The sequence below is a fragment of the Benincasa hispida genome, chromosome 8 (genome assembly GCF_009727055.1).
Source record: "Benincasa hispida cultivar B227 chromosome 8, ASM972705v1, whole genome shotgun sequence".
Taxonomy (NCBI): Eukaryota; Viridiplantae; Streptophyta; class Magnoliopsida; order Cucurbitales; family Cucurbitaceae; genus Benincasa; species Benincasa hispida.
Window position 1 is genome coordinate 50,665,677 of NC_052356.1, and position 14,692 is coordinate 50,680,368.

Consider the following 14,692-nt stretch of genomic DNA (forward strand, 5'->3'; position numbering starts at 1 on the left):
GGTACGATAATTATATTTTGAAAAGCTGGTCATGCCAAAGAAACATCGAAAGGCGAGTTAAGAATTTCTTGAGTGTAACGCATGCTTGAGGACAAGCATGATTCTAAGTTTGTGGGAGGTGATAACTGGCAGAAATGCTAGTTATTTATAAGCCTTTTTTTTAAATTATGAGGGCTAACAGGTAGAAAACGCAATGATAATACTTAGAATTTGTGAAAAAATTGATTTTTGTATCGATAAGCACCTAAAACCTCACTGACCAAATATTATGCGTTATTCCGTGCCAAAGTGTCTATTTTTGTAGCTATCGTAGAATCAAACGCATGCGTTTGTAATAAGCAATCACAGACAAACACATGCGCTGAAGCTAGGCGACCGCAAAAGACAAATGCAGACGGAAACCCCATGCGTCCAATGCATGGAAGTTGCAGTAATCGCATGCGTCCAACGCATGGAGAATGCGGTGAACAAATAGAGATTGCGCCACGGATTGACAGCCATAATAGAAGATCGCAAGATGGGTAGAACGCGTTGTTAACTTCAGCTAAATTCAGCTCGAACGCATACGTTGGGAGTATCAACAGATAGAGCTCAAGAGAGACAACCCAGACCGAGTGACGATTGGAGCATTCACCGGAGATAGAGCTCAAGAGAGACATCTCCACCATTCAACTATGGCACCACTGGTAGCCTTGACGCAGAGTCCTTCATCTCCCTTCTAATCTCTGTATTGTATTACATTTTAGCTTGAGATATTAAGATATTTTGTGATCAATGAAAATCTTAATTCCTTCATTACCGTCTTCTTCATCATCTTCGTCTCTATCATAGTACATCTTTAGTGTTTATTTATCAAAGTCAATCACATGCTTAATCGTGTAGCCTAGAGATAGAACGCATGTAGCAACCCACCGAGAGGTGTGTGTTGTACGAGTATAGTGAGTTAATCCTCTTTGCTTGGTGAAAGGCTGTGGCACGCCTGTCTATGGGATGTTGCATTGCTTGTCTATAAGTTAAGTAGTTGCATCTAACTGCTTGAGAAAGTAAGGAATGGAACGCACTAAGCAAGGTTCGTATTGTTCTTAGAGATAGGCACAATCTTATGCTCAACGCAACCATGCACTATAGAGATATATTCATGTCGTTGACCACCGAGAGGTGTGATGCGTTAGTGCAATGAGCTGGGATTACTAGGGCAATTTAAGATAGTAAACATTACTATGCGTTATTGGTTGTTATGTCTCTACTTATTCTTATTGCAAGTCTTCTATTCCTCAATCTGTTTAGTTAGGAGTAGAAGTGGTGTGTAAAACATTTAAACCTTCTTCGCTTTATTTTTATTCTTATTCATCTCCTCAAACGCATCACTTCACAAATATTATTGAGTGACAAGTCCCCATGTTCGACCTCGGATTACCTGAGAAACTTGCGTTTGTGTTATACTTGGCACAAGCGTAAGAAAACTTGTGATAGGAATGCGTGATCATTGCATGCTAAGATTAACGCATCATCATTTCGATGCATGACCTCAGACGTATGGGAGCAAACACATCAGTTATGTCTAACGTATGATTTCATGTCCAAACCCATCCGTCCTTAAATGATAAAAACACAACAAAACAAAACGCGTCCCTAAACTATCCCAACAATAACCCACCATCTTTAAGCTTCAATTACTCCAAGCATGAACTGCATCTCATGCAGCTATCTTCCTTGCATGATGGTCTTCAATATATTGAGAAGATTGGAGTGAATTTGGGGCATGCAATCTTTAGAATTTTTGCTAAAAAAATTTGTGTGAAGAAGGTGTTCTTCAAAGTGGGTTGCTGTTGTGAGTTCTTCTCCTAATTCCCTTAATTCAAGCTTGTTTTGAATCCCACAACTCAATCTAGAGCACCAAGAGAATAGTAGGAAGATCTTGGGATGGTCTACAACAAGATTCAGAGAGATTTGCAGCTGGAAATCGAGATTTCAAGAGTTCTCCAAAGGTATGACTTGAAACTCATTTGTTTTTGTAAGAACATGTTTTAGTTTCTGCCAAAATTAATGAATTAGGGTGCTTATTGATCCTTATTGCTTCCGCTATGTGCTGATACAATCCAACATAGAGGTTGTCTCTCTCAAGATTTATCTTCAGAAAAACCTCTGTAATCAACGATGGCAATGGCAACCTTCCTCATCTTCTTCTTGCAGACAACTGAGACACTAAGTATATATAGTGAAATTATAACTGCCTAACTTCTTAGTGTGTAGTTTCTAATTTGTCTAACCCTCTTTCTTATGGGCAACTTCCCCTTTCAAAAGCATCTCAGCTTAGCAACTTGTGATTTGATAACATTAAATTTCATGCCCTGCCTTAGTCGCATGCTGCTTTGATTTGTTCAGATGCTGCCTGTCAGGTCACCCATACTTGCTAGTTAAGATTTGATGTTAAGTGCACTAGCATAATATATTTCCTTGCGTCAGATGGGTCCCAACACATACTTCTTGCATTGGCTTCTCTGCAATACTTAGTAAAATTTTTCTTGATTCTTGGGTTATAATGCGTCAGTAATGCATTTTTATTTTAAAGAATGCTTTTGTTTGTGTTGAAAGCATATATGCAATTTCATGTGTTTTTTTTTTTTACTAAAATGAATGTATTTCCATTATTTAACCCTAATTATTCCAACTTGAAGAGATCAATAACTTGTATGAAGTAGTGCTTGTTTTGACCAAGATAAAAAATCTACTGAATCTTGAAAATTTGTACATATTAATGCACATACAAGCCAGTCTCAAAATTAACGAGGATGTCGGTCTGTAATCGATGCTTCGTAATCGACTATTGAACGAAATATTCTTCGAGGACTGCCTCATTCCATCTCTATCACATGTGAACCAGACCTATCTAGTGAAGAAATGTCTGATATGGGTTTCCTATTCATGAAATCAGTTGGTGGAGAAAGTATTGGTAGAGTGATCGTGTCACTGTTAAGCATGAGAAGCACAGTGTCCATAGTTGGCCTGTCAGCTGAATTTTCTTGAGCACAGAGCAACCCAATGTTGATACATTTCATTATTTCATTAGTTGGGCCACCTCTCAGTATGGGATCTACAACATTTAGTGTTGTTCCTGCCCTCCAGTTTCTCCACGCCTACACCAATTCATTGCAATAAACATTAGTTTTCTGGTCATTGAAACCGAGTGTTGTAATTTAACGATATGTTTATTCTTACATAGCTTATAAGATCATCTATCTTCTCTTCCTGATAGAAAGAGCTGTTCTTTTGGCCAGTCACAATCTCCAAAACTAACACACCAAAACTAAACACGTCCGACTTGTTTGAAAATGCCCCATAGATTGCATATTCTGGAGCCATGTATCCCCTGAATTTGGACATTTGTGAGATTCAGTAGATGGTGAGAGGTAAGTTAATAATGTATACGGGAAAAAATTATGACTATGCTTCATAGAATGTACTTACTGAGTGCCGACAACTCTACTTGTATTTCCTCGTGTTTGACCTTCTTGAAACAACTTTGCCATGCCAAAATCTGAAATTTTAGGATTCATTTCTGCATCTAATAAAATATTTGCGGCTTTGAGATCTCGATGAATAACTTTAACTTGAGAATCTTCGTGAAGATAAACAAGGCCCCTAGCAATGCCTCCAATGATTTTGTAGCGTGTTTCCCAGTCCAAATCTTGACGTTTCAATGGATCTAAACATTAAAACAATGAGACTTTATTAGGCAGGACACAATGCATTATTGTCTCAATATACTCAAACTAAACAGAGCTTTGAAGGTATGCAAAGAGAGGAAAGGAAACATACCAAATATGAATTTATCAAGACTTGAGTTCTGCACAAACTCGAACACGAGAATCCTTTCGTCTTCGTGCAGGCAGAAACCGAGAAACCGAACCAAATTCCGGTGTTGAAGTTTAGCCACTAACAGGACTTCATTCTTAAACTCACTTTCTCCTTGCATGGAATTCTGGGAGAGTCTTTTCACTGCTATTTCTTGTCCTACAAGGCTTCCCTGTCGAAAGAATTAACAGGAAAACATAACTACCTGAAAGAGACTCTCCATTATTATTCAATACTGTGTTAAGAAGCAAAAGAAAGAATGAAAGCCAAGAATTTCCAATCCATTATTGCAAATGCCAAATTTCCTCACAGACCTTGTAAACAGCTCCAAATCCACCTTGTCCAATTTGATTTTCATCTGAGAAGTCATCTGTTGCTGTTCTTATAGTACTGATGTCAAATACCAAAGTCTCCAAATCTGCAGTATCATCCACTTCTGAACCTGTAGAACAATAAGTTAATGTGTAAGTTGAACTCATTTCCAAGTCCTTCCTTCAAAAGATAACACAAATATTGAATTGCTTATATCCTTTTGGAATGGATGCTTACTTGCAACTCCAACCCTTTGTTTTCTTGCTCTTAAGAAGATGAAGGTGCTGACCATTAATACCACAATTAGAACAACCACAACAGCTGGCAGAACTATAACGACGACAGTCTTCAATCTCTTGGACTCGTTTTCTGCAGAGGTAGATGAATGTAAAACTTAAAAGGTTAAATAATTTGTTTGGTTAATAACTTTAAGAGTTGTATATACTTAATCTCTGGTTCTACTTGTAGTCTTCCTCCTTAATTACCTACTTAGTTAATAAATTTGTGTGGCATAAAAGCATGAAATGGGTTGAAAGACATAAAACTCAACAAATTCCCCAAACACAAACTAAAAGTTGAAAGACCAAAACTTGCAAATTTGAAAAGAAAAAGGAAATGAAAAAACCTTCTGCCTTGGTGGTTGTATTTGGTGAAAGAGGGGGAGGTGAGACTGGCAAGAGAGGGGATAGCGGTGTCGGTGGCGAGGTCGAACGGGAAACTCTTGAAACAGCTGTAGAGTCAAAGAAGCTGAAAATCTCATACCGAAGATAACAATTGGGTCTAATAATTCTGGCTCCAATTTTCCCTGGACACCATGTTTGAACAACCCCAGCAACAATTTGCAAGCAATCCAGGCACTGTGCCTGTGAAATATCGGGCGTGCACTGCATCATCCCATAAACAATCCAATAATCATCACTGTCAGTAGTGACATTCCCAGCAGAAAATTTGAGCTTAGAATCCCCCATAGCAGCCTCCCCTGCAAGCTGAGCCAGCATCCCCTGCACCACCTGACCGAACCTCTTTTGGTCCATCGCATCTTCAATATTCCACATCCAAAAAGTTGGAATATCTCGGACAACCCCAACAATACGTCGATCCGAATAGCGAAACATGCAATTGAGGTACCAAATCGCGGCCTCCTTTTGATTGGGACATCTTTTTGGAAGCTCCAAAACAGAATCGTTGAGGCAACTACGGCAGAGCTCTGGGGTAACGTCTCCTCTGCACAGTGCGGCCGCGTTCACTCTGTCGGATTTTTCGCCATAGGAGACGTTGAGGAAGCCTTCGACAATGCGTTTGTCGGTCGGGAGAGAAGAGAGGATTCGTTGAAGATTGGCTCTGTATGTGCTGTTGTCTGTGTAATTTCCATTGTCGTTTGAACAACCGATATTTGGTTGAGCAATTGCAGAACTGATGAAGATGATGATGACGATGATAGAAAAGAGAAAGGTTGAGTGGAACATGGTTGCGTTGCCGCCATTGGTGAAGATTATGATGGGATTATATAACGATAAAAACTTAAACTTGGATTGTTGACCGTTAATGATTTCTGGTGGCAACATAATTTTGGTCAATTTAAATACTGATTAGTCTTTTTTTAAAGAAGTTTCATTTTTCAAAGAATGTTGCTGTGTCTAGAAGAATATAGGACTTTGAACTTAATTTTTATTTAGTTCTTAAAATTAGATTTTAAAAGGTAACATTATTATCATTCAATTTTGAATTTAATTTTCCTCTCGTCTTTTATGTTTCAATATTATTTTTTTTATCTGAATTTTTCACTAATACTCACTTTTAATCTTTGATATTTACGGTTTAAGTTCATGAATTTAAAATAATTATGATATATTAGTAAAACCTAATTTAATTGTTTTGGATTAATTAACAGAAATTTTTTAAAAAAATGAAGAGTAAAATTGTAAATCTTGAAATTCACGAATCAAATACAAACAATGTAAAAATACAATATTATGAAAACTAAAAATCAAATCGATACTAAACACAAAATTTAGACTAGAACTTCCATATTTTAAAATCTAGAGAACAAATAAAAATTTTACTACAAACTAACACCAAAAAAAATTTTCATGTTCATAATTTTTTTTTTTTTATCAAGAACACATACTTTAATTAGTTCCATATTCAAGTTAACATATTATATATTTTTTATAATAACATTATAGTGTGTGGAAAATTTTGAACTCACCTCAAATAAATATGTTGTAGTAGAAAAGTTATGGAAAATTTTTGATTTATTGGTAAGGAACATTGACCTAAAAAATTGTTAAAAATTATGCTCTAATTTCAAAAGATATATGTAAACTTATAAAAAGTAAAATCATTATTTTTTATTTTAATAATTGATCATCTTTAATAAATATTAAATTGTAGGGTAGTATTTTATTTTTTTTCTTTAAGCATAAATGGGGTGAAATTCAAGAAGAGAAGGTAGAAATAAAACCTAATCTATTGATGTTATTGTTGGCAAGTTGATTTTCATATTTATGTAATTATTAATATGTATTATGTATATAATTAGATAGATGATCAAAGTCAAATAATTAGTTAGATGATCAAAGTCAAATTCTTGGAGTCATACTTTTGTTCACTACAGTCCAAAGTATGATTCAATAGTTTATTAAACTATAACTAATAAAATAAATATTCTTGTCCTCAAAAAATAAAATAAAATAAACACTCTCTATAAGTATAATTGAATATGAGATAATCATGAGTCATAAGACTCATAACATATTGTTCTAGTTGTCCAAAATACATACATATATTGTAACTTGTAATGTAATTTAGGATCTCCCATGATTTCTATGGCAAGCACGGCCATCATAAATTTATGGATATATCAATATCGATATTGACATCGAAATTTTAATATCAATATCGATATCGATATCGAAATTTTAATTTTACAGATATATCGACCGACACCTCGATCGATAAAATATCGATATTTTTATAAATTAAAGATTAAAATATTGATATCAATACTAACATTGAGATTTCAATTTTATGGATATATCGATAAAAGATCGATATTGACACATAATTTTGTAAGTAAAAAAACTTAGAAATTTTGTTTAGATTAATAATTAAGTTATTTCTATTTTCAAACTAAGTTATAGATATTGTTATTGATATCTCTATCCGTATTGGATTAAGTACATGACAATATTTTTATATTTTTCAAGTATTTATAAAAGATATCCGTAGATATTTAATATCCATATCGAATCCTTCGATTTATGGAATCGACTTATCAATGGATATTTTCAATTTTGAAATAAATGTACTTTAACCATGATATTGTACTTATAATGAAATTAAAGTATAGATTACACATTAGACCAAATGGACTAAAGTTAGAAAAGGTCAACATGTGGACAAACCCTAATAAATAAAACCTCCTAGAAAATTCAAATTATTTATCTTAAAAGATAAAAGAGCTAGGTTTGAATCTCACTCCTACCCATTTAATTTCACATAATTAAGGTTTCATTTAAGATTGTGGAAGCTTTTTAATAATTATAATCAGTACTAAAATTAAGTAAATTAATGTTTGATAAATTTTATTTTAAAAATGAAAAAGAAATTTACCATATTTGATAAATAAATACTAAAGTGTTGCTTAATTGTAATGACAAAGTAGACATACTATTAGTTTAAATGCTTTTAAAATACTTTAATAAATACTTATTTTGTGTCAAACTAATCATAGCTCAATTAGAATCCGAATGTACTAGAAACTATGAGGTCTATGATTCAAGTCCCCATATCCCAATTATAAAAAAAATATTTATTTTGTATAATAAAATATTAAGAGAAGTCATTATTATAATATTTAATAGCCAACAAAATGTTTTTCAATTATAATAAAAATACATAAGTTCATTCACTGAATCTTGTTATCATCACATTTGTAATCATATGATCTCCTCATTTTAAATTTACGAATGTGAAAATAATAATATTATTGTGATTCACTATAAGAATTTTGAAGTATTTCTCTATTTTTATTGAAATAATAATTATGAACCTTCCAATTTCTCTCAACATGTGGATCCCTTTTATCATTTTCTTTTATATAGTTGTGTAATATTGGCATGATTAGCAAAAAGAAAAAAAAAATAGAAAATAGAAAATAGAAATGGCAAATGTGTCTAAACATTTTTTTTCTTTTGCAACTTTAGCAAAATAACAACCCATCCCAAACACTAAAAATTAAACTTACAAAATGCCCTGCTACTCATAATATATTTGAAATTTTACTTTTTAATGACTACAGTAGTGTTGATATAATAATGCTACACTTGAAATGAATTAAGCCCGTAATGAAAACACAAAATATGAAAATAAGACTCTAATTTTATAGAAATGAAAAAAAATTAACAAGTCCATCCTAAATGATATAACCAAATGTCCAAAATACCCCTCACGGTTAAAATGTATGATTGCTATTAGATATACTAATGATATAGTTGGAATATTGATTGATGTTAGATATAATGTTGATAGTCTTATATCTTACTTTTAAGTATTTATTAATTAATGTCTAATAAAGTCATGTCTTATATCTAATATACTACTAATACACTCAAAACGAAATATGAATGCTTTACTTCAAAATAAGTTACTAATTGAATGTTAATTGTTGTTTGATATACTGTTGAAACACTTGGAATGTTGATTGTCGTTAGAAATGTTGTTGTGATACTCGTGTCTTACTTAAAGTATTATAAATGATTGATATCTGATATACCTATGTCTTACATTTGATATATTATTGATACACTTAGAATATCATGCTTATAAAACAGAATACAGATGCTTTACTTGCCAATAAGTTACTAATTGAATGTTGATTGGTGTTAGATACATTGCTGATAGTCTTGAAATGTTGATTGGTGTCCTATTGCTGATACAATCATGTCTTACTCAAGTACTCTTTGATTGATGTTTGATACACTTAATATTATATTTATAAAATGAAATATACATGTTTTGCTTCAAAATAAATTATGTGGGTGACATACAATGCATTATTATATTCCTAATTGCCGTCCATTGAAAATTTCCTTTTTATTTTTTGTTTTATTTTTTGTTTTTATTTTATTTTATTTTATTTGTCCATATTCTAAAAATCTTATCTATTGATGCAAAATTAATTTAACATTAGAAAATGCTAAAAAAATAACAGAGCAGTAATTTATAAAGTAACAAAAGTTGAAGATTACCTGCATACAACCAAAGTTTATTAGCAGGGACATATTTTTAGGAGGATAAAATCGAGAGTTTTAATGTTGGTTAGTGGAGGCAGCATATTTTTAGAAAATCTATTCTAGAAAGCTACTAATTACCTGATTTTGTTCATAGAAGTAAATAAATAAATAAAAAGTGATTCTTTAAAAATTATTATACAATCAATTTTACCAAACATTTAAATTGTTTCAAAATCACTTTTACGCTGACTTTGGAAACGTGCTCTAAAAACCGCAAGTAAAAAAATTCACTTTTAAAAATAGAAAATTATTAAACACAAGTTAAAATATTATTTTAGTTTTTATATTTTAAAATTTGTTAAATTTAAATTTTTCTACTTTTAAATGTCTGATTTTAGCTATGTACTTTTATTAAATATTAAATTTAGTTATTGTTCACTTTTTCAAAAGCTTTTCATAATCAATTAAGATTTTTACAATAAATTATGGAAATATATTCACATATCATATCTTCTTGCAAATGAAAATTATTCTTATAACTGAATTAATTTTGGAAAAAAAATTAATTTTAAAAGATTAAATTTAAGATTTCTTAAAAATACATTGAGTAAAATTGAATATTCGAATATGCAAGGACTAAAGTTAAACAAATTCTATAAGTTTACTTTTATGAAATTACCTATAGAATATACCCTTCCTGATCTTTTCAACTTAATTTCATGAAGATAATTAAAAACAGTTTCTTAAAAATGAAGTCCCAAGTAGATTTTTACTTTCAAATTTATTGGATTATCTTTCCTTTGCCTAAGAGCTATGTTCAATGGTGGTTCCTTGTTGTGTTCCTCATGTTTGTACATTTGAAAATGATTGATGGTGAGAATGAACGATCTATCTCTTAGTGCGAAGATGATGATATGCGTCGGACAGATAATGAATTAACGTTCAAGCACACTTTGCCAGTTACATGCTAAAGGTTTGTGATTATTATGAATGTTATAATGTTCATCAATTAACGTTGAACCGACAGTTGCAATCTCTACATTACAAATATATGTTCGTGTCCATTGGATATAACCAATCAACGGTTCGTTGACCCATCACAAATTGCTTGTAAGTACAATTGGGTCAAAATTACCGTTTTGCCCCTATAGTTACATCTAACTCCTTAAGTACCATTGATCCCTCTGATGAACAATGTCTTAGTCCAACTATGACCAAACTCTTCTTAAGCCAAGAGAGAGTGTGGCACCACATTGTTCAAGTCCCGGAATTAGTCTTAAGGAACCAATTTCTCTACTTACTCTAACTATAGAGAATGGGTCAATTCCTTCGTGTGTAGCTCCCTAATCAGACAAATCCCAAAATGGTAGGCATATTGAGTCAGCAACACAGGCCACTCTCACCTATGCAGATCAAAGGACCGCCTTCATAGGCAAGAGTTCACAACTCATTCAGGATTCAGGTCAAGTCACATATGGTCATCCTGGTAAAATGTAAGTCTTTTCTATCAATGGTGTTATATAGTGAGACTGGTCATTTCGTGGTCTGGTCTTATAGAAACTCTTTGTATAAACACCCTCGCTCTCATGTCTCCACGTGAATGATTAGGATCAGACCACTTGTAGCACTTTACAACAAGTGTAACATCTATAAAGTAGGTTATATTCATAGTATTACCAGGATAAGGTACCCAGTCTTATCCATCTACTACTAACCGTTTAGGTTAACTCTTAAACATGATCCACATGTATATCTCCACATACATGTTTAAGTTACAAAAGATAACCTTGGATCTTAGTTTATTGGTTTTATGGGTTAATGTTGCTAAATATCAAATAAAATGCCTTAGATTTTACTAGATAAATAAATTGTTTATACATTACAATTACAAACTATAGGACCCATGAGATTTAGAGTATCAACCCCAACAATCTCCCATTTGTCTTAAAGCTAGTGGGGTGTGCATCATAAAAGTCAAAATAATATAAAAGTATACATAAAACAATAAACTAGGGCATACAATATACGCCTAGTACAAAATCTACCACTTGCCTTAGACTAATTGTGCCATGTCCCATAGACACATACTCTGCAACGTTGTGCGTTGAAGCTATCTATGTGACGTTCACGTCCCCTTGATGCACAATATCCCATATTAGATGATACTTTCACTCGATGTACTTTTTGCGCTTATGACTCCTAAGCTCCCTGGAATTAGCCACAACACCACTATTATCATAATAAAGAGTGATGGGCTTTAACATGTTTGAAACTACTTCCAGATCAGTCAAGAACTTTCTGAGTCAGAAAGCCTCCTTAGCAACTTGACAAGCTACTCTACCTCCATTGTGGAATCAGCAATGCACTCTTGCTTGGTGCTTCTCTAGACTACAACCCCTCCATTAAGAGTAAACATTGATCTTGAAGTGGATTTCTTTGAATCCCTATCAGTCTGAAAATCAAAGTTTGAGTATCCTGTAAGGATCAAATCCCTAGTGTAACGACCCAAATTTCTAGTATGTTTCTAGAACGCTACTTTATGCATGCATAGGCTTGGCAATACATTTTCTCGAAGAATAATTAAATAAAAGAGATAAAATTTTTATTTCATTAAATAATGCTTAAATAAGCAAAGAAGAGAAAACCTAAAAAAACAATATCGTTCAGGGTACCCCTAACCCAACTTTAAAATAAATAACAATTAAATAAATCAATAAATAAAATCAAGGAATATTTTATAATATTTTAAAATGCCTGACTCCTAAACCAGACACTAGTACCTGAAACCTAAGTGCGGAAACAATAACTCGTCCAAATGGTCGGGTCACGGATCTCTCTTGTCATACATCGATCTATCTTTACCTTTACCTAAAAAATGTGAAAGGAAAAGGATGAGTATAAAAATATACTCAGTAAGCGACCCACTACTGGGCCCACTCAATGATCTGTTAGTCTTTCTATTGGGACATAACTGCACAAGGGCGTTATAGCGGCATAAGCATAGGCATAGGCATAAGGGGCGAACCCGAAGGAACGCTTTCATAAGTAGTGGTCCCAGAGGGCACAATCATAAACATAAGTAGTGGTCCCAAAAGGACACTGTACATAAACATAGGGTGCGGGACCTAAGGCTCACAACATGTGATGTGCATAGCCCAATGGCAACACTAACAGTCACTGAAATCTCATACAGACATAAGCATTCGTCCCACATCATAAAACATGCAAAGACTACATAACCGTTCACAATTCATCCATCCATATACAGACATATCAAGATATTTCATTCCAAATAGAACCAGTGATAAGCATGCTTAAGTTCGAGGGCAAACCGTTAGTAAGTCCCTTACCTAAGTTTGACCCAACGAGCAAATTCAATGCAAGCACGAAAGCAACGAAACCCACACACTTGAATGAACTCCCAACACTTCAAATAAACTATCCAACCTGGCCACACAATAATAACAACGATTTGACACAAAACACAGTAGCATAACCCACCTACAAAAGCATTGACACTACATCCACTTACCTAAGGATATCGAACTACCCCAAAACGAACCTTCACTCCGCTTGGAAACTTCCTTCACCACCACAAGTTCCTGAATCCAACCACAAAATTCCATGGGTAAATTAGCTTTGGCCCAAGAATAACCAATGGCGATGGGCTGCCAAAAGAAACCGAAATTTACCACTAAACAGAAAGATCGGGCAGAAACAACTGTGACTCAATGGCAACTGGAACCAGCCACGGAAAGACTGACGGATGACGTTAGGGTTTAGGCCAGTGGCTGGCGAACGGTAAGGACTACGTGGCCCGGGGAGAAGAATGCAACTTCGTGTTGATGAATGCAATTTCGGTTCGACAATCACCGCTTCGAGTCGATGAACAGGTCGAACACAGCTTCAGTTTACAGCTTTGTTTTACAATCGCCGCTTCGGGTCGACCAACAGGTCTGTTTGTAGCTTCAGTTCGTTGATCGCCACTTTGGGTCGACGAACGGGTCTAGATGGCTCCTGGTGCGCGATCGACGACAGCTTCGGCTAGGCGACGAACTCCTCGCATGGTCGAACTTCACCACGAAACAAACGAAAGCAGAACGGGGAAGGACGACATGGCGTTGGTGGGGCTGGATGAACACGGACTCGGGTTAGATGGCAAACTCGGGACGACTATGAACTCGGATGGACGACGAAGCTGTGTAATGGCGTGGATGGGAGAAGAAGAAAAAGGAGAAAGATTTTCTTTTTCTTTTTTCTTTTTTTTTTCTCTATTGCATACTTCCCGAGGTCCCCCTTTTTAAAATAACCAACCCTTAACCCTAATTGTTTTAGGAAAATGTCAAACAAAACAAAAAGAAGTAAAAAAATAATAAAACAATAAAATAAATAAATAAACATAACACCCCCAATTTCCTTTTTCCTAAAAACTCAAACCACTAATAAAATATTTAATTCCTAAAATTTGGCCTTGAATTAAAAGAAACGATTAATTCCACGAATTAATTTAAATCTTACCTAGATTTCGGGACATTACAACCTTCCCTCCTTAAGAAACTTTCGTCCTCAAAAGTTCTAGTTCTGGAAGAGCTCTGGATGCAGTGTTCTCATCTCGTCCTCTTGCTCCCAAGTTGCTTCCTCAAACTAATGATTCTGCCACAGAACCTTTACCAGTGGCACCTCCCTGCTGTGCAACACTTTTATCTCCTTGGCCACAATTTGTGCAGGTTTCTCTTCGTAGCTTAGTTTTCATTCAGTTGCAAGGGCTCAAAGTCCACCACATGAGACGGGTCTGTCAAATACTTCCTCAGCATGGGGACATGAAAAACATTATGGACCATGGAGAGAGACGGTGGTAAAGCCAAACGGTAAACAATAGGGCCGACTCGCTCAAGATCTCTAATGGCCCTACAAAACGTGAACTTAACTTACCCTTCTTTTCGAATCTCACGACACCCTTCATTGGCGCCACATTCAGGAACACTTTGTCACCTACCTCGAACTCAAGATCTTTATTGTTGGGGTTAATGCCCTAAAGTCTCGTGTCCTGTAGTTTGTAAATAGATTGTACGAACGCTTTTTTCGTAAATATATGATATTTACTTCACATCTTGTATTTTGCTCAGTTGCTTGTTTTATTTGCTTTACCACAAACCAATAAACATAAAATCCCTGGTTATCTGTATGTGACTCAAGCATGTATGTGGTGACATACAAGTGGTTCATTTCTTGAGTGATAACCAAAATGGTCTATAGTATATGGATATAGGAGGGAAACCTTATCCTGT

The 14,692-nt window shown here is 34.3% G+C and overlaps 1 protein-coding gene across 1 annotated transcript; it reads right to left on the minus strand.

Annotated features, from left to right (window-relative positions):
• Positions 1-2,855: 2,855 nt before the first annotated feature.
• Positions 2,856-5,633, minus strand: LOC120083894 (cysteine-rich receptor-like protein kinase 10). Its single transcript, XM_039039803.1, has 7 exons — positions 4,793-5,633; positions 4,405-4,536; positions 4,170-4,297; positions 3,820-4,027; positions 3,469-3,706; positions 3,220-3,370; positions 2,856-3,137 (listed from the first exon to the last, which is right to left on the minus strand). Exons 1-7 carry the CDS (start codon positions 5,631-5,633, stop codon positions 2,856-2,858), a joined length of 1,980 nt encoding a protein of 659 aa, XP_038895731.1.
• Positions 5,634-14,692: the final 9,059 nt, after the last annotated feature.